The 21,021-nt window shown below is 47.1% G+C and overlaps 1 protein-coding gene across 4 annotated transcripts; it reads right to left on the bottom strand.

Annotated features, from left to right (window-relative positions):
* Positions 1-459: 459 nt before the first annotated feature.
* LOC133253234 (protein CutA homolog) lies at positions 460-20,250 on the bottom strand. Of its 4 annotated transcripts, XR_009738246.1 has the most exons (7): positions 19,087-20,250; positions 14,783-14,931; positions 9,200-9,259; positions 6,935-6,980; positions 6,647-6,696; positions 3,977-4,186; positions 3,312-3,398 (listed from the first exon to the last, which is right to left on the bottom strand). XR_009738246.1 is itself a non-coding variant. In XM_061426696.1 (6 exons), exons 1-6 carry the CDS (start codon positions 19,153-19,155, stop codon positions 4,120-4,122), a joined length of 441 nt encoding a protein of 146 aa, XP_061282680.1. In that variant the 5' UTR covers positions 19,156-20,250; the 3' UTR covers positions 460-4,119. The 4 variants fall into 4 exon arrangements, 3 of the variants coding, with proteins under 3 accessions (XP_061282680.1, XP_061282679.1, XP_061282681.1); XM_061426696.1 differs by having other exon boundaries at positions 460-4,186; XM_061426695.1 differs by lacking the exon at positions 3,977-4,186 and having other exon boundaries at positions 460-3,398; positions 19,087-20,247.
* Between the last annotated feature and the right edge of the window lie 771 nt (positions 20,251-21,021).

The raw sequence follows: 21,021 nt of genomic DNA, 5'->3' as shown, positions 1-21,021 counted from the left end.
CAGTGGAGTGGAGGGACAGGTGGGCGGCCCCAGGCACCCAGAGACTCAGGCTCTCGCCCAGGCTGCACAGTGAAGGGCCCTGGAGACCCCTCTGAGGTCGTGGGCTCGCCCCAGGCTGGAGGGTGCCCGTTTCTGCGTGGTTTATGTGAGTGCTTACAAACTCGCAACACACTTCTGTGTGCCTTTAGCATTTTGGAGCAAGAAATTAGAATTCTCACAAATTCCCTAAATCATAACTTACTCTTAAAATATGTCAAATATTCTTCATACTTTTCCTGTTATTACAGAAATCTGAAAAAAAAATCTGTTAAACAAATAGGATTATTAAACTTAGTAGTGTTTACAAAGAACTTCAGTCTCTAGGGAATATTTAAACCTTGGAAAACACCAGAGAACGTATTGGATAGTATTCAAATGTTAACATTCAAATAGCCTAACAAGGTTAAGAGTACAGACGAGTTTCAGAATTGCCAAATTAAGAATTTATTTTGCTTCCAAAGCTTATTTCTTAGAACACCACTCACAGGATCTGTATAAAGCATACTACGTGTACACATTTATCTTATTTGCAGGAGTAGCTCAGGGTTTGCAGTGGACAGGGCTAGACAATCCCAGGCAAAACGAGATGGAAACCACTCCTCTCCTATACTCCTGTCCTGGCTAGGTAACTGTACACTCAACTCTATAAGCAACCATTTCTTGCTCTAGTTTTTATCTGACGGAGATGGGTTCCTTCAAACCAGTAGCAGCTTTATGCTTTTAAGCTTCAGTATTCATGGATACTTTACTACTACTTCTCGTTCCCTCAACTGATTCTCCCAGGGTTCTGGAGTCATAAACTGTGTTTCCTGAGAAGTGCTAGGAAGGAATTCCCGGGTGGAAACCCTCATGTCTAGCCCCCGCCCCCACAGCACATCGAGGGCAGTGTGGTAGAGCTGGGCAAGCCTCTCAGGCTGTTCCCTCATCTACAGAATGAAGATGACATCACTGGCCTCCAGACCTGTGGGGAGAAGGAAACCACACAACATACCAACTCACCACACTGTTAAGGCAGATGTTTTAGGAATGAACAGCTCTTCCTTAGAGACGGCTATAGCAGATTCTCTGGCCTACAAAGAGATATAGCCAGCCTCTTTAAATGGCATTGAAACATGTAAAATATCATGTATGAAACGAGATGCCATTCCAGGTTTGATACACGATACTTGATGCCTGGGGCTAGTGCACTGGGACGACCCAGAGGGATGGTATGGGGAGGGAGGAGGGAGGAGGGAGGAGGGTACAGGATGGGGAGCACATGTATACCTGTGATGGATTCATTTTGATATTTGGCAAAACTAATACAATTATGTAAAGTTTAAAAATAAAATTAAAAAAAAAAATAAAAGAGACCGTTAAGAGCATCAGGTTTAGAGTCAGACACTTGGTTTCAGAGCCCATTTTGCCACTTATTTTAAGCGTCTCTGCTCTCCAATCTCAGGTTTCAACTGCAAAATGAGGGTAAGCTGGGTTACAAGGATAAATGTTAAGACCTAGGACAGTACCTGCAGAGAGAGCTGGTGTTCTCTATTTCCTATAGTCAGCTGTGACACTGAGGCAAAGGCAGGCCAAGAAACAGTTTTCAAAGCACACTCGGCACAGAAAATGAACCAATGATAGTCAGAGACAGGAAAATCTCCTTGGGAATTAATCCCACTTTAAGAAAGTTCAAGGAAAAAATAATTGGATTTTGTCAGCCTGGTAAATGAGAAAGTAACTGTGGAAAGTAGAGAAAGCTTTAGTTATTCAAATCCTTGAAACATCAATTTGGGAAATATATACCAAACCATGTGCAGGAGACCAAGTCGCCGTGCGCATGCCCCTCACCTGGTGCAACGCACAATCCAGGAGGAGACGGACCCGGATGCGCAGAGGGAACAGGACGCCAGGGCAGGGGTGACTCCCTCCAACTGGACACCAGGCCCGCAGAGGAGCAGCCACACTTCTCCAGCACTGGCGCAGAGGGTGCTCGGGCAGAGGCGACGGCCCCAACACAGGGCACCAGCCTGGCACCCACGGGTGCCAGGCAGGAGAGGAGAGGTGGAGGTGGCGGTGGCAAAGTGAGCTGGGGCAAGGCTCTGAAGGGCCCTGAGAGGGGGGTCACCCTGTGGCAGAGCCGGGAGGGGGGCCTAGGTCAGGCTCTCTTCTCACCCCACGGAGCAGGGTTAGGAGAGCAGCCAATGGAATGAGCAGCCTTGGCTCTCCCCTCTGTAACACAAGCGGCCCCTTTTCTGGGCCTCAGGCCAGTTCAATTCCCTTCAGTCATCTATAAAACTGGCTTTACAGATGCCACTGGGTCCTTGCTTGGCCTGACTGGCCCCACATCCTCTTCCAGCCTCAGGGGTCTTGAACATTACAAAATCTATAAGACTGGCTTAGGCTACTGGTTTACAAACTTGTAACAGCAAAAACTTAGCTCAATACATAAAAATTAATAATAAAAGCATGGGTGTGCTGGCTGAAGTATGAGCAGACCTCAGGGTCCCTCCTGTGAACCCCTGGGGTTCTGGTCTGGCAGCTCCCGCGGGTTCTTCCCACTTTAGGATGCTCGGCTTCCATGCTCACATCAGAAGGTCAGTGTGGTAGGCTCAGAACCCATGTCTCTGTTGAGCAAGGGACCCTAGCTTTCTGACGTCTGTCACCTTCGGGCTAGGAAAGAGTCAAGACCAACTCTCAATCCTTGGGGCTGTGTCTAAGCCCTCCCCTCCCAGTCCTCCCTGCATTCATGAAGCCCTTTCCCAGGCCCACTTCCTCAGGACTCGGGAATAACAACCACCACCTTCAGCTAGAGGAAATAATCCTGCTTGTCCCTGACATTCCACCATTAGCGATTCATCCTGTGGATAGAGTGCTTCCAGCTCCCCAGAAGGTGACCTTCACCCCACACACTCCTGGGTGACAGGCCGCCCGGTGATTCCTCACCAGAAGCAGGAGTGATAACGTACGTGGTACTCAGTTTAGGCTCAGTGAACAGGGAAGACCAGCCGCACCCTCACTGTGACCTTGCCGCTCCTGGCCACCTTTATGCATGAGGCACTCAGAGACAAGTGCCACCGGGTCCTTGCTTGGCCTGACTGGCACAGCATCCTCTTCTAGCCTCAGGGGTCTTGGACCTTCACCCTCCACAAGTTACTTAGCTCCTCTGTGCTGAGAAATGCATGGAATCCAGAGATGCGAGACAGAAGCCGCCCTTCAGCTGGAGAACAGATAATGATGGCTCTTAGGGGCACCCAGCAGGAGGCATGAAAGCCCCCACTCACTCCTCCTCCATGCCCTCCTCCAGCCACTTTAAATAGTGCACATCTCCTTGGTCCATGGGAAGACTGAAGAGCTCTGGGATTTCAAAAGGATGCACCAACCTTTGGAAAGAAAGCAGAGTCCCGTGAGTGGCATATAAGCCTGTGCCATAAAACCCAACTGGCCAGCCTCCCTTGAGCCCCTCCACAGTCGGCCTGCAGCCCACCTGTCCGGCCCCACAGCCCACCACTCCTAAGCCTGTGACCCATCTGTCACCAAGTAAAATTAGGCCAGATGGCATTAGAGTCTTACAGACATGGGTTCAAATTCTAAGTCTGCCACTTACTAGCCATGTAAGCACGGACGTATCTCTTCATTTCGCTGAAGCACCCACAAGAGGAGGGTGAAAATAGTACTGGATTGCTGGGGATTAAATGAGTGAGGTATACACGGCACTTAGCAGCCACACCGACAGGCACTGTGAGCATTTGGCAACAGTCAGCTGCTGTCTTTATTTATCACTACCCTTCACTCTTTACCGCGCCTGCCCCTGCACCTCTCTGTTCCCCTTCTACTCCTGCTGCTAAATCGAAAGCCTCTCTACTCCTCAAGGCTCATTGCAACCAATGACCTCTCCCCAGGGATCTTCCTTGACGATCCAAACCCACAGCAGTCTCTCCCTTCTCCTCGTCTCTCTCACCTAGTCCTGAGCACACGTGCTCTCTTCACTTTGCAAACTGACAAAGCAAAAGACACGGCCTCAGTCCCACCTGTTGAGCTGGGGCAACAGTCCTCTGCTCTCCTGACTTCAGGCACTGAAAAGCTCTCATGAGAGGCTGCTTACTAAATCACAACATGTGCACGCAGTTGCTTCAACAGTAGGAGCAGGTCGCGTAATTTTATCCAGTGCCTGAGAAGAATGAATTTTCCTAATTTATTTCATGGAGACCTAGACCAGTGGTCCTCTGACCCCTGGGGAACTTTCAAGCCTCTTTCAGGAGGTCCAAGGGGCCAAAACTATTTTCACAACAATATTGTTATTTATCTTTTCACTATGTTGACATTTGCACTGATGGTGCAAAAGCAATGATGGGTAAAACTGGTCACACCTTAGCATGCATCAGGACAGCAGCCCCACACTCTACTGGCCGTCACGATATTCTTCACCGTCGCATATATACATGCATTTTTTTTTAAAGTCAAATTCACCTAAGAACATTTCTGATAATGTGGCAAAAATTCCTATTTTTATTAAAGTTTGACTCTTGAGTGTGTCTTTGTAATATTCTGTGACAAAATGGGAACTATACATACAGTGCTTCTGCTGTCACACCTGAGCTCAGTGCTGTCTTAAACTTGCCTGATTTGAGTCACAAGCTAAACCAGACCTTCTTCCCACAGTACACCATTTTTACTTTCCAGCTTGAGTAACCATCATTTGTCTGTCAATTTCACAAATTAAGGTGACTCAGGTTTGAGTATTAGGTACACATTTTCTCAAATATGAACAAATATTTGGCCATCACTCAAATGAAGACAATTTACATCGTTTATTGCCAATCAAAAAATTCACTTAAAAAAAATTCATGTTTTAGGGGTAGGGGAGGGAAGGGTTGGGAGTCTGGGATTAGCAGATGTAAAGTGTTATCTGCAGGGTGGGCAAACCACAAGGCCCTGCTGTGCGGCACAGGGAGCTCCATCCAGTATCTGGTGATAAACCATGATGGGAAAGAACACGGAAGAGAAGACCATACGTACAACTGCGCCCCTCTGCTGCACAGCAGACCACACGCTGCATAGTGCTGTGCACTGTTCAGTTCAGTCGCTCAGTCCTGCCCAACTCTGCGACCCCATGAACACTAAGAAAAAATTCATGTTTTTAAGCAAAAATCAGAAGTTTGGAAAATTTGAATATATCACTTTCATAACTTGAAAGTGTCTCAGAACTTAAGAGATGCTTTTGAGGAGATCCAGCTCTCTTATTAAGCCAGATTTTGCAAAAATGTAGAAAGATGCCATTCTTCGCACTTTCTTTACTTTTGGAAAATATGGTTACTTCCCGTAAGAAGGCATTGCCAGCATACTGTTTCACTGCACTACACTTCACTGCAGATACTGCGTGTTTTACAAACTGACGGTGTGTGGTAACCCCACACTGGACAAGTCTAGCGACACCAGCTTTGCTCACTGTATGCTTCTGTGTCACGTTTTGCTAATTCTTGCAAAATTCCAAACTTTTTCATGATAATTCTATTTCTTATGGTGATCTGACAGGGGTGATCTTTGATGTTACTATAACTGTTTTTTGTTTTGTATTTTTAAATTAAGGTACGTACTTTGTTTTCTTTAGACACAATGGTATTGTTACACACTTATACTGCAATGTAGGGTAAACGTGTAACTTTCACACGCCCTGGGAAATCAGGAAGTGACATCACTCGCTTCACTGAGGTGGTCTGGAACCACACCTGCAATGTCTCCAAGGTGCGCCTGCATTTACTTCCGTTCATATGCTGTTATTCTATTACTGTTATTTTCAGTGAACTAAAACTATGTATCTTAAACATTTCTCAGCTTTAACTTCTAATCCAGTAAACTTTGAGAGAACCAACATAAGTGAAGCTCTTTTGGGTCCTCAGTAATTTTTAAAAGTGTAAAGGGATCCTGAGACCAAAATTTTTAGAACCACTGGTTTGAAAGTAATAATTCATTTTACAGGAACCTCCCTGGTGGTCCAGTGGCTAAGACTCTGCACTTCGAATGCAGGGGCCTGGTTTCCATCCCTGGTCAGGGAACTAGATCTCACAGACGTCAACTGAAGATTCCGCATGCTGCAATGAAGACCTGGTGAAGTGGATCAAAGGTGCTCAGTCTTGTCTGACTCTTTGTGACCCCATGGACTACAAAGTCCATGGAATTCTCCAGGCCAGAATACTGGAGTGGGTAGCCTTTCCCTTCTGCAGGGGATCTTCCCAACCCAGGGATCAAACCCAGGTCTCCCGCTTTGCAGGCAGATTCTTTACCAGCTGAGCCACCAGGGAAGCCCAAGAATACTGGAGTCGGTGGCCTATCCCTTCTCCAGCAGATCTTCCTGACCAGAATTGAACTGCATTACAGGCGGATTCTTTACTAACTGAGGTATCAGGGAAGCCCTAATATCAGGGAAGACCTGGTGCAGACAAGTAAATATTTTTAAAAATAAACTAATTTAAAAAAGAACAACAACTCATTTTATAAATAGAGTCTATGGGACAGGGTCATAGCCAAGGTCACATGGGAGGCTGGTGACCAGGCTCAAGGTCACCTACTTCGCAAGCTCATTCACTTAGTAGCCAGCAGGCCCCTGGCTAGGGGGAGATGGCGCTACTACCTGATGTAGCTGGAAAGCATATGGATTTTGGAAGTCTTTGTCTTTATTAACTGTAAAAGAAAAAAAAAAACACTGGTTTAGGATCTCAGCTCCAGCTCCACAGCCCTCCATTCCTCTGGCTTTTTAGGAAACAGCACTCCCCCAGGTCCCCAGCCCAGTCACTGACAAATGGGCATAGGGCATCTTGTGTGGGGCAAGAACCTCAGTCAGTTATCTTTGCTAATATTTAATTGGAACTTTGCTCTCACTCTTTCCCAATTAAGGCCCCATCCCTCCAGCTTCACTCACCAACAGGACCTCAGTGGCTTCTTCTATTTCTCCATTCCAATAGTATCTGGAGAAAAGAACAAAAAAAAGAAGTATCAAGCTTATAATATGTGCTGTGCTTAGTCACTCAGTTGTGTCTGACTCTTTGCGACCCCATGGACTGTAGCCCACAGCCTCCTCTGTCCATGGGCATTCTCCAGGCAAGAACACTGGAGTGGGTTGCCATGCCCGCCTCCAGGGGAATCTTCCCAATCCAGGAATCAAACCAGGGTCTTCTGCATTGCAGGCGAATTCTTTACCAGCTGAATTACCAGGGAAGTCCACTTACAAGATGAGCCCAGTGAAATAAACCTGGCCCAATTTGCTGACTTGCTGAAGTGGAAACTTTAAAATCTTTCCAAGCTCATATGAAAAAGCCTGGAGTTGGCCAAGGCCCTACAGGCCATCTAGTCTAAACATTCTAATGCATGCCTCCAGCTCCTGACTCAACTTTCCTGGAAGTAAGAGGCTCATGTCTCTTGAGGAAGCCCATCTACCTTAACGGTTTTCACATGAGATGGTTTTTCTCATGGTGTGCCCACATTTGCCCAGAGAAGGCAATGGCACCCCACTCCAGTACTCTTGCCTGGAGAATCCCAGGGATGGGGGAGCCTGATGGGCTGCCGTCTATGGGGCTGCACAGAGTCGGACACAACTGAAGCGACTTAGCAGCAGCAGCAGCAGCCGACATCTGCCACCCAATTGTCTTCCCCAACTTCCACGTGACAGCCCTGCAGAAACTCCTGTATGTTCCCCTCCAAAGTGGGCGTCTCCAGCTCATTCAGTGCTCACCCCACACTGCTGGCTTCTGTGCACCTCCCCATCCTCTGGGCTGGTGCTACTTGTATCACTGGCTCTCGAAGCTGAGCGCCCACCGAGCGATCAATGGGAAAGCACAGGACTTATTCAGGGAAGAAGCAAGCTTCATAAAATACAGAGCAGGTCTCAAAGTTCAAAACAGAGTCAGTGACAATGTTCAGAAAAAGAGCAGAACAGCATCATGGGAGGGAGAGAAACTGGCCTGAGAATATCTGTGCTGACCCAGGGCGGGTCTAAGAAGGCTCCGGCCCCTGACCTCACCCCACAGAGCTGTGGTGAGAGTGTGAGTCACGAGGAAGGACGAGCATGAGGACAGTGGCAGGCTGAAGTTCCAGTCTAGCTTCCCAGCACTAGCTCCCAGACTGGCTTTATGTGAATCACTTAATACGACCTCTTAAAAATTCAGAGACTCAAGCCCCATCTCAGGGAGACTAAACAGATCCAGAATGGAGCTCAGGCATCTAAAGCGCGGCCAGACTTGGGAGCCACGGCGACAGGTGACGGGCGCACGCGGCGTGTCACTGCTGGGCAGGGGCAGCTTTCACGGCGACAGGTGACGGGCGCACGCGGCGTGTCACTGCTGCACGGCGACAGGTGACGGGCGCACGCGGCGGGTCACTGCTGGGCAGGGGCAGCTCTCATGCTCCTGCGCTTCTCTGTCCTCACCTGTAGAACAGGCACCTCTCCCTCTCTCATCAGGGCAGGAAGGAGGAGAGAAGCAGGCTGACCAGAGAGAGTCAAGGCACAAGACAAATCCTGCACGGGTAGTACTAGGACGCTGAAATATCGTTTTTTATCATTTTATTTACTTTTAATTTGAAGATAAGTGCTTTACAGTATTGTGTTGGTTTCTGCCAAACATCGATGTAAATGGTTTCATGTCCCCTCCCTCCCTCCTGAACCTGTCTCCTACCCCCCACCCATGGTGATGCATTTTGATGAGGGAAATGGTGTGGGCCTGGCTTAAGTAAAAGAGCCGATCAAATGAAAGGCAGACAATACAAAGAAACAGCCTGTCACACATGCCAAACTCAAAGTTTTTCAGAGAATCCAAAAGCAATAGGAATTATAATCTCTGATATCCTTAGCTGGCTTACTCAGACTGGCTTACCCAGTCTGACTTCTTTGCTAACAGCAAGCTAATTGATTGACTGATTTAAACAAAGAATGAGGAAACAAGACTCACTGTTCCTAAACTGTAGATTTTTTTTCTGCCTTCTCTAAACATAGCCTGTTTTTGCTTTGGCTGAATGGCATAAACCCACTGGTTGATTTCCTTTGAATACAGACCGACAGTGAAGTACTGATTAAGTAAATGCCTTTGCGTTGTTCTTTTACAGTTTCCCATTAGTTCAGTGCCCGAATTTCCACCAGGCAGGACCTGACAGAGCACTCTCACACCCCTCCACTGGCCAGAGCAGAACTCACAGTGAGGAGGCCTTAGGCAGGATGTTCACAGAGGCAGCCAGCTTCTTATCCAGGATAGCCCTAAAGCAAAGAGAGAGCATGCCAGTTACTGGGGCAAGTGTCCAGCATCTGAAGAGATGGGAGAGGATACAGGAGTTCCTGGGAGTTTCCCAAGAAACCTAAGTCTAAATAGATAACCATTTAGAGTGCCCCTCCCAAGTCAAACCAGTACGTTCCATAACTGCCACGCACAGACCCTCTGCAGACAGAACTGTTTATAAGTCCTTCCCTGAGGGGGAGAAGTAGGGAAGCAGCTATGCAAAGGCTGTTTCAAGGACAGGCCCAGTCGGCTTGGGGAATGGGAATCTGTTAGCCCTGGAAGGAGAACAGAAAGACCTGGATTCCAATCCAGCCCTGCAGCAGGATGGCTGTGTGACCTTATGCAAGCTCCTTTCATTCCAGAGATCAGTATTTGAGCACCTATCCAAGACAGGCACGACCGCCTCACTCAACTTGACTCTCCTGCTATACAACCAGGAGTGATTCAGTTGATGGGTTCCAACCCTTTTCACCACCAAATACTCCTTTTATCATGTCAACTTATTTTCCTCTTCTCTCTTGGATATGTGCTAGGCTCTCACATGATATCTACAGATCAGAGGTGTCTGATGACCACGTGGAACTGATACAACTCGAAGCAAAAGCAAAAAAAAAAAAGCAAAAAAAGGGCATCCTGTCCTGCGACTGGCAAACACAGGCTCTTTACACTTTTCATTTTTGTGATGCTTCCTACCACAGTCCTAAGAGCAGCATCTCCACCTCTGCAGACCTCTAAGCACTGGGGATTTTTTTTTGACAGACCACAGACTGGAATTCTTGCTCTGAGAGTCTGATTCCTGTGCCGGGCCCTGGTGAACACGGTACAATGTGCCTGAACCAGTGTGCAGTGTCACAGAGACAAGCACCACTGCGTCGCCCATGCAGGGAAGTGTCCCCAAGGCTCAAACCCTAAGCCCTGGGGATCAGGCAGGCCAGACAAACCCGCCTCGGGTCTGCCATCAGCCACGGAGGCCCGTCTCAGTTCTCTGAAGTGTGTGGCCACTGCCAAATACAACGAGTCTGAGGCCTGAGCCCTGATCCCTCCTTTCTTTGACCGCTGCCAAGAGAACTGACCTACTTTCTCTCCTCCCAAGTTCCCGGCTGAACAGTGTTCTATTTAAGGCTCCACATTAATGTGGTATTATCACCACCCTCATGCCCTTGGAAAGTTCCAGGTGGTAAATAAATCCCTGACTCTAAGGAGAGGCACACGGCCCAAATTTGTTTAAGCAACTGCTACAAGTCTTGCTCACTCAATCAAGTCGTCTGCTGAGAAATCACATTGCACTAGTTCTGAAAGTGACATGCAAACACAAGGAATGAGTTAAACCTTTAGAAAAAAAAATAATCCATTGCTTCACGGGCCTCCAATCTCTTTGGCAGTGTGAACTCCTTGGTGACTAATCACAGCAACTTGTACTTGGGAAAAAGACTGTAACGTTCTGGAGGACTATGTTATTCAAAATGCTCCTATGGCGAAAAAGAAAAAAAAAACACGAGAGAGAGAAAACAAATGTACAAGCTGATGGGTAAAACACACACCGAAGTCCAGCGGTGAGTCACAGAGTGGGAGCTCAAGCCCCCGTGCTCGTCTGAGTAAAGCGGAAGGCAGGCCTTCGAGGGTCTTCAGAAACTGCAAAGATCACAGACTAGAGGCTCATGGACCAAACACATGGTTTGGCTCTCATGGCATTAAAAAAAAATCTTGACTTTGTTACCAATATTTACTATTAGGGTACTTTACATTCAAAAATACACATTATCTAGCTTCTCACCAAAAAATGAATCTTAGAACATTTTGGACCCGTAGTCCTACAAGGTCACTTTCAGCCAGAGCTGAGCAGGGGCTGCTACCTCCAGGCATGGCGGGAGCTCCTCGGGTCAGTCAGTTTCCACTCTCCCTCCTCCCACACCTGGGGCACACAAGGCTTGCTAACTACTGCCATTCTTCTTCATGACACCCCAGCCCACTTCACGCAGGCTGAAGCAGCCTGCCTGTCGATACCCGTGCCTGTGACCCTGGTCTGATCTAATGCCCTTTCCCTATGTAAGAGACCAAGGCCCAGCGAAGGAAGACGTGTCTAAGGTCATCTGTGGTGTTGTCGGCAAAGAGGACACAGCGTCCAGCTCTCCTAGTCCAGCACTCAGGTTTCCGCCCTGGCCCCAGCTAGAGACGTTTCCAGTTTAGAGGGTGTCTGTCACCGAAGAGCTCTAAGAACATTACCAGGAGCCAGAATGGAACTGAACCAGACCTAAGAGGCACCTCTAAAGAACACTGAGAAGAGCGAGCCCCAGACTGGAGCCGAAAGGCCTGGTCCCAGCACCAGTTCTGTGGGCAGAACCGAGCTACCTGCCAGCTAACATCTGTGGGGCCCTCCCTACCACACACCTATTACTCTCTCCTATAAACCCTGGAAACGAAATCTATTTGCCTCTCTTCTCCTCCAGTTGGATCATCAGTGAACAGAACAGCTGAAGGGAGACTCCACTTGGGACTTCCAGTCCAGCTGGTGGGCTACACACACACACTCTGCAATCTTCCTTTTACACCCCGTGCCAGAGACAGCAGAGAACATTTCTGATGTAGCCACGCCGGAGCACAGCAAGGACACTGTATGCGCCGGCAGCTAAGGAAGCCCTGAAGAACACAGGCAGCGCTGAGACATGCATGGGAGCCCTGAAGAGTACAGGCAGCGCCGAGACATGCATGGGAGCCCTGAAGAACACAGGCAGCACCGAGACAGGCATGGGAGCCCTGAAGAGTACAAGCAGCACTGAGACATGCATGGGAGCCCTGAAGAACACAGGCAGCACTGAGACAGGCATGGGAGCCCTGAAGAGTACAGACAGCGCCGAGACATGCATGGGAGCCCTGAAGAACACAGGCAGCACTGAGACAGGCATGGGAGCCCTGAAGAGTACAAGCAGCACTGAGACATGCATGGGAGCCCTGAAGAACACAGGCAGCACCGAGACAGGCATGGGAGCCCTGAAGAGTACAAGCAGCACTGAGACATGCATGGGAGCCCTGAAGAACACAGGCAGTGCCGAGACATGCATGGGAGCCCTGAAGAACACAGGCAGCGCTGAGACATGCATGGGAGCCCTGAAGAGTACAGGCAGCGCTGAGACATGCATGGGAGCCCTGAAGAGTACAGGCAGCGCTGAGACAGGCATGGGAGCCCTGAAGAACACAGGCAGCACTTAGATGCATGGGAACGCGAGAGGGGACTGCCTTGTTCAAGAGCCTTCGGGTCTTTTAAAAACTGGTAGTGATCTGGTTTAGTTGGCCTCCAGCAACCTGGATAATTTTGAAGATTATAAAATTATAATTTTTCATTAACATAGTCAAAGTTTGAAACATACAGGTTGACCCTTCTAAAAATACTTCTTGAGGTGATAAATTATTCTTAGGAACTGATTCAGACTGCAGAATGTCCGCCTGCCTAGTGCTGCCCATGGGCGACTCCTGCAGCTGCTCCTGCACTTCCCCGTCAGCATCACCAGGAAGATGAGAGAGGAAAGCATCTGCAGAAAGTCAAACACCACGAGAAACAAATTCAACAATGAAGACGAATTTACTTAAGAAAGACAAATCAATAAAACAATCAAAACCAAGATTTTAAAATAAGTACAATTATGTATACTTGAAAATTGCTAAGAGTAGATCTTAAGAGTTCTTATCACACCAAAAAAAGTAACCAAGTGGTAGCTGCTTTAACTAACCTTATTGTCATAATCATTTCGCAATATATACAAATATAAAATCATCATGTTGTATATCTTAAACTTACACAATGTTATATGACAATATATCTCAATAAAGCTGCAAAAAATTGAAGTAAGTATAATTACTATCTGCAGAAAGATAAGACAAGATTATTGCATCTATAAAACAAGATCAGACAATTACAAAACAAGAGCACTTGGTTACTAAAAACAATTCGAAATCTTGAAAAGGAAACTATAGAATTCAGTCTAAAGAAAACTATAAAGTCAGTCACAGAAAACAAATTCAACATCTATCTATCTAACAGAAGTTCCAGGAAAAGGACGCAGAAAGAATAGAGAGTAGAGAGAATATATTTAAAAAGTAAACAACTGAACATTAAGATACACTCCTAAAAACTAGCAGAGAGAAAACACATCCCCTACAGAGGAGTGAGATCCATTGCTGCTTTTCATCAGCAACCCTGGATGCAAGACAGCAGAGACCTCTCTCCAAGCTGAAACCAATCCATTCCCTTCAAATGGCCTTTCCGCTATTTAGAATCCACGCCTTAGAGCCCTTTTCTTCCCAATACCCAACACCTCGCAGATGTCACCTGAAGTTGCTCCTGACAGGACCCAGAGTGGCTGGTCCAGGGGTCCAGTGAGTTCAGCACAGGCCCTGGGTATACCAGAAGCACAGAAGGGATTTTAATTCCTAGCTGCTAAAAGCTGAGGTCCTATTTCTGGAGTAATCACATGCTCATTCAGACAAGAGCTGTTCTCCAAAAGCAACGTTAATAAGGAAAAAAACAGACATTCTGGTTAGGGGCAGGAAAGATGTAATCAAATCCAAAGTTAACCTGTGACCATCAATTTGGAAGCGGTGTGCCCCCAAAGACCAGATTCATCACATAGAACACTATAACTACCAACAAACTTCAAGAATGCAGAACTGCGAGCAAGAAAAGGAGCCAGGAGTCAAGTTTATTACCCCTCAGCCCCACTAACCCTCTTCAGAGCTGCAGTTATAAAGGAGGGGCAACTTCCCCAGTAGCTCAGTGGTCAGGACTCGACTCTCACTGCCATGGCTCTGGGCTCAACCCCCATTCCGGGAACCAATATGCCGCAGGCTGCACAGTGCAGCCAAAAAGCAAAAGGGGTGAGGGGGAGGGGGTGGAAATCAGATACAACCCTTACTGAGCATCTGTTACATTTGAGTTCCTGGAGTAAGGACTGAACAGATATCATATCATTTAATCCTCTCAACAATGATAATTCAAAAACTAAGGTTTAGAGAAGAGGAGCAACCTGCCTGAGGTCACACAGTCAGCAAGAGACGGAGCCAAGATTTCAACTCTGTACCCATACTCTCTCCACCACTGCTTTCAGTAATTCGCCAAACACCTGGAATTGGTCTCCTCCTCCTCCTGTCTCGGTCCACATCTCTGGGACTGAGCAAAAACTATCTCCAAAAATAAAGACAGCTGGGTCAGGAATTAGAACTGTTAAATGCCCAACCTGCAGGCTTCCATCTGAGCAAGGCACCTCGCACTCTGGGTCTCAGGTCCCTTATCTGCCCCCAGGCAGCACTCAACATTTTCAGGCCCAGAAGCAGGATCCATCCAAGTGCCATTCACGTGTGCCTCTCCAGTCGCCCCAATTAGACAGCTGTGCAGCTCAGCCCTGGACAGATGGGGTTGTCAAAAGCAAAAGCAGAGTCCCGAAGTGGCCCCTCTGGAGCCTCCTGGTGGCTCCTGAGCCCCCTGGGGCAGTACGTAAGCCCCTTCCCCGTACCTGGCAATATCTCTGGCGATCTGCTCGTTGGGACAGTTGACAAAAACAATGGAGTACGTGCCGGACACATAGCTGCCAGTGAGAACGGAAAGGAACTGCAGGCTGAGGGTCCTGAGCACAGGGTATGTCAGGAGAGAGGCTGTCAGGATCTGCACAGCAGGAAAAGAAAAGCACAGATCAGCAGAGGCGTGGCCAGCTCACCACCGGCAATCTCGGGCAGACTGGAACCAGCGCGGGGCAATGTGATTTTATCCCCATTTCCCACCCACAAAATAATTCCTAGGATCTGCATTGAGCTTTAGTGCTTAATGTTTTCATGCCTAGATTATTTTCCTCTGCATTTTTCAAATGGTTTAAAAAAAGGCTTAAAAATTAAGACACTTGCTCAAAGTCACACAGCTTTGGGAATCCCCTGGTGATCCAGTGGTCAGGATTCTGCGCTTTCACTTCCAGGGCCCAGGTTTGATCCCTGGTTGGGGAACTAAGACCCTGTGAGACCAAAAAAGCCATGCAGCATGGCCACACACATACACAAATCACACAGCTTTTAGTTGGTGAAGCCAAGAATAGGAGTGAAGCCTGGATAACTTGAAATCCATTCCCATTGCAAAAGACTGCTACTACAGGTAATACCAACTGGCATCCACGGAACTGCTGTCATCCTGTGGAGATTATGACTGACAATAAACTCCTGTATCTGTTGATGTAACTGTTGCTGCTGCTGCTGCTAAGTCGCTTCAGTCGTCTCCGACTCTGTGCGACCCCACAGACGGAAGCCCACCAGGCTCCCCGTCCCTGGGATTCTCCAGGCAAGAACACTGGAGTGGGTTGCCATTTCCTTCTCCAATGCAGGAAAGTGAAAAGGGAAAGGGAAGTCGCTCAGTCATGTCCGACTCTTCACGACCCCATGGACTGCAGCCCACCAGGCTCCTCCATCCATGGGATTTTCCAGGCAAGAGTACTGGAGTGGGGTGCCATTGCCTTCTCCAGATGTAACTGTTAGGGAGTTAATGTCACCGCCATCCAATTGTGTACATGCCAGGTACTGTGGAGAGTCCAGTGGAAAAGGAAGCCTAATTCTACAGCAATGGGGCCGGTGCTACTCTGACAGACAACCGGTGGCGGGGGAGGCCCAAAAGGAAGGCGCCGCCTCTTGGGGGCAGGAGAGGCTTTGAAGAGAAGGGACCATCCAACTTGGAGCTGAAATAATAGGTAGGACTGAAAAAGAAGACACGCTTAGTATGTACAAACTCAAGAGGTATTTGGGGACAGATGAATTATCCAGACTGCATGGGTCTTAGTCAGTGGGCATGGAACTGGGAGGAAAAGGGGTCTGGCTAGAGTTATAAAGGGTCAGGCTAAGGAGTGTGGGGTTTGTACTCAAGTGAGGGTGCTTTTGGAGGTTTTTTAAGTAGAAGAGCAATAACATGAGCAGGCTGAGTAGTGTAATGGGAAGGAGGATGGGAGTGATCAGAGTGATTCAAAGGCCAGTACAATGTTGCAGGAAAATATTAAGATCCTGAGCTAAGAAAATGACAGTGATAACAGGAGAGGAAAAGACAGTCAAGATACAATTTTTCTTGCTACTTTAATGACAAAACTTCTAAAATAAGAGGAAATTAAAAGAATTGGAGGACATCTTCCAGGGTTCTTTGCTTGGGGGATACAAAAGAGTCATTAATAGAGATGGAGGCAACTTGCAAGGAGCCCCACCGTGAATCAGGCAAGACTGGACAAGAACACGCTTCTCCCGCCTGCCAGCCCGGGCTCATGTCTCGCTCAAACAAACCTCTGTCCTCCCACTCCTACGTTATCGCCTGGCCCTGCCTGCCTCCTCCTTCTTGGCAGGGCCTGAGTAGCGTTTTTATGTCTTTAGCTTCAGTCTGGGGTGGGCTTCTCATTCCCTCCCACGACCTCCCCCAACACCTCCAGTCCAACATACTAGTCCTCGGAACCAAACCAGTGACCACACAAGAAAAAACAACCAGGGTTTTCAAGAAGTTGTTAATGACAACTCAATTAGATTATATAGGATATAAAAACACAAAGGCACTAAACAGCAGGATTTAAAACCTAGTGTTAGTACAGCTCTCTGCAGCTCAACAAGTTACTTCCTCTCTCTTCTATAAGGGTTACCTAGAAATTGGAGGTTACAACATTTGTGCTGCCTACCTCAGAGTTGCCATGGGCTCAAACAAGATAGGAAAACCAGTTTTTGACCACTAGTCCAATAAAGAAAGGAACCACACTTTGCTCATCACTGTGTCCCCAGGACAGTTCACGGTACACAGCAGCTTCTCAAGAAATAACCTGCAGACTGGTGAATGCGCACACTAGCAAGATGCTGAGATGGAGACTAAACAGTCTTGTAAGTAGGGCTTTTGGGTCATCCACAGAGCTTTTGGCAGTGAATCGGACATACCAGAACACTCTAAGGGGTCAGATACACAACTGTAAGGTGGCTTTCAGCACGGACTCTAAACAAAAGGAGCAATGGTCTGTCCCCCAACCTAAAAAGCCATTCCTAGGGGAGATCTAGGGCATTTCAGCCAGCAGGTATCAGTGGAACACAGAGCTCACAGGATTAAATACAAACTCACCTAAAATGTATTGAAACTTTTGTGTGAACTCACAGTGAAAGAGACACTCAGAGGTAGTCTGGGCACTTGGGTATTACCTAAGACAAGCCTTCATTTAACAGATAAGGTAACTGAGGCAGTTCTGTGACTGAACCAAGACTTAAATCTAAACTCCTGCCTCCCATTCTGGGCTCTCTGAACTGCAAGGAGCATCACTAGGAAGTGACACAGCGGGGTTATTTCAGCTTCACTTAATCTAGTGGCTCTCAGCTTGAGGCAATTTTGCCCCTGCCCCAGGGGACATCTGGTCACATCTAGGGACAATTTTGATGTCATGACTGGGGAGGAAATGCCATTGGTAGAGGCCAGAATTGCTGCTGAACACCTTTCTACTGTACCATCGATCACACTGAAATACAGTGGTTTACATATGTCTCCCTCATTGGATGTGAGCTCATTCATTTCTGTATCCTCAGCACTTCACAAGCCCTGATAAGACGCATGGACTTGGGAAGTGTTTGCGGGCCATCTCAACAAAGAATCAGAAGATATGAAAGGTCAGTTTGGAATCAAAGGTGGACTACAGTACATTACAAAGTGGTATTACATGAATGCAAAATACATATATCAACATATTTCCTAATAGAAACATATTTATTACTGTAAGTTTATAACATTTTCATATTTACATCTTTTCTAAGTTTACACTGTTTCAAAATATTTTATGTATCCTTTCAATTACTTCATTCTGCCTTTTTCCTTTTTTTTTTTTTTGGTACTGGAGTATCTGCCTAACCTTTAAGAGGTTATGGTTTTGTTTTAGTTTTATGGTCACACCCCGAGGCATTCGGGACCTTAGTTCCCCAATCAGGGATCACACCCAACTCCCCTGCACTAGAAGTGGAGTCCTAACCAATGGACCATTGGGGAAGTCCTGAAGAGTTCACAGTTGACTTTACAATCTGTGCTAAGGCAGAAGGGGCCTCAGAAACCCCATAGTATTTCTAAATTTATAACATACCTAGTTTTAAGGAATTTGTAAATACTCTGAAATTAACATTGTGTTTATCTATACACTTTCCTCGGGTGCAAATCCAGAATTTTCACACACCCCCCCAAAGAAAATCTATAGTCCCCCAAAATATTAAGCATCACTGACGTGTGCCAGTTAATTAAGGGCCAGAGAGGGGAAGAAATCACCAGAAAGGTGAGCAGTGGAGCTGGGCTAGACCCCGGGGCTTCGACAGTTCTCCTTTCCATCACCTGGCCCTGCCCCAAAAGGCAGCTACCACCAGCACCACCAACAGACTCTCTGCAGCCACTGCCAACCTTCACGTGTTAAGATACTTCAGAGATGAGACAGCAAAGCCCCCAGAAAAATGACGCGGTAACTGCACTGGGAAGAGGAAAAGAAACTAGCATGGGACCTTTAGATGAGAACGCACCAGGAAACACCCCTCACCACCCCACCCTCCCGGGCAGTACAGCCCAGTCACTCCTCCTCAAAGGCAGGGCAGAAAGGGGTGCTGGTAAGCTTCAGAATCACACCACAATCTCCAGGACACTGGGTGGTGCCCCCAGGGATTTCACCATCCACCCCCTACCTGCCTGCCCCCAGCTCAAAATCCCAGGAGTATACAACACAAATGCCCCTTCTTCCCTCAGTCCCCAGGCTGGAGGTTTAGAGGCGAGAGGATTCACAGCATCATACTGTGGAACACTCACCAAGAGGCATATAAAGATAGAGGGCCGAGTGGAGCCTGGCAGAGGGCACCGTGAGCCTAGCCTGTCCATGGCGTCGCTGGTGACTGAGCCAGCACAGGCTATGGGAACTGCAGCCTGAGGGAAAGTCGCTGGCGGACGGATGGGCTCCAAGGGCCTGAGCCCCTCTCCTCTTACCACCTGCTGCCTGCCCCACTGCCCGGCCAGGTCCCAGCCAGGCTGGCTGGAAGGAGAGGGTGGAGGGGGCGGGGAAAGAGCGACTCATTTTTCACTGGGCAACTCTCTAGAAACATATAACCCAAACAGCCTGTGCAAACCTCCAACCCCTGCAAAAAAAAAATACTAATTTTCCCTCCCCATTCTCACATATACCAAAAACCATAAAATTCCCTGAGGTATACAGATTAAAGCTTCTTAGATATATAAAACCTTCAGAAACCATAGCCCACAAACACAAATACACAAAACTCTTCCACTGAGGCCCATCCCACCAAAAAAATAATAAAAACAAACCCAAATAAATGAAGCCCACATGTGGCTGACTTCATGTCCCCCAACAGCATTTTAATCCTCCCTGGTTTAAAACAAACACTCCTGCTGCTGACCGCTCTCCCTGTAAACCCACCCATCTTTCAAGGCCAGCTGATCAGTGCAGCCTTTACCAAGGTTAATCCCAAGGTCCCACTTCCCCTAAGGCACTCTGTCCACACTTCCGAGGCAGCATTCAACGTCAGCTGCTAAAACAAACTCAAAAGCAGGAAGCTCATGACTGTTACCCTTTGGGGACGCAGAGTCCACTGCTGTCCGGGTTTCCAAGTTTTTAATCCAGCTTCTTAATGTGAAACTTCTTAATTTTTAAATGACCACACTGCTGGTAAGACCCTAAGTAAATTTTTAAGCCGAGGAAAGCTACTTTTCATCTTGACTGTAGTGGTGATTACACAAACATTAAAAAATTCAACAAATTGTACACTTAAATTGGTAAATTGTATTCTATGTAAATAGTACCCTAAACAAAGCAGGTGGGGAGGGGAATGCTGAAAACCAATTAGGAATTGTTTTAAACTGGGCAGACAAAACAAAACCTACCTGGTTCCCAAACTGTCGGGCAAGCTGCCAGTTCACAGCTTCTGTGTTTAACTACCTGTTTACCCGTCTGCCTTATTCCTTGGGACTATTATTCTTAAAAGGCCTGATAGCACTTTCTAGCAAAGTGCCTGACAAAGCCAGCTGTAGCCCTAGTTCTATCATTTATGATGGCTGTGTAGACTCAGGCAAATTACTTAACCTCTCTGAGCTTTGGGGGCTTTTTTTTTGGTAAAGAAAGAGCTAATACCTCTTTCATAGATCTAAAGTGAAGATTAACAGAAGATAAATGTAAGAGTGTTTTATAAAATATAAGACCACGTCAGCATTTCAAGAGCCTTCTCATGCCACTACCAAATAAGATTAACTCAGAAAATCTCCAGTTGTGATTGAAGAACTTAGCATGTATGAAAGAAACAGGATTATAAAAAATGAGGCTGAGTGGTCCTTAAAAAAACCCTTTATATTCAAAGTCCACTAACATAAATCAAGACTGTGATCTTTTAAATCCGTTATATTAATAGGAAAGGTCACTGTTAATGACCATTTTACCTTAGATCCTGAGATGATGTCCCAGAATTTAGCACAGGTTCCTGCACAGATTATGTTCAATAAATATTTGTTGAATGACTAAATGATATGGATGTGTGGCTGGTGATGACAAGGATGGTCATGATGAAGGTGATGCTGGGGCAAAGGATGGCAAGGGATGAACTGCTATCTGGAAGAAACCACCTCTGGATTCTCTTCTTTCTGCAACTCAGGCACCTCTACTCTCTTCAGAGTCAATTCCAAGGTCAGATTCCAAACGTCCAATTCTGCATTTATGAACTTGGCAGATCGTTCAGATCT

Source organism: Bos javanicus, chromosome 8, assembly GCF_032452875.1.
Source record: "Bos javanicus breed banteng chromosome 8, ARS-OSU_banteng_1.0, whole genome shotgun sequence".
In the NCBI taxonomy this organism is placed as follows: Eukaryota; Metazoa; Chordata; class Mammalia; order Artiodactyla; family Bovidae; genus Bos; species Bos javanicus.
The sequence above is the reverse complement of the archived record's forward strand: the minus strand, read 5'-3'. Positions and strand labels throughout refer to the sequence as shown.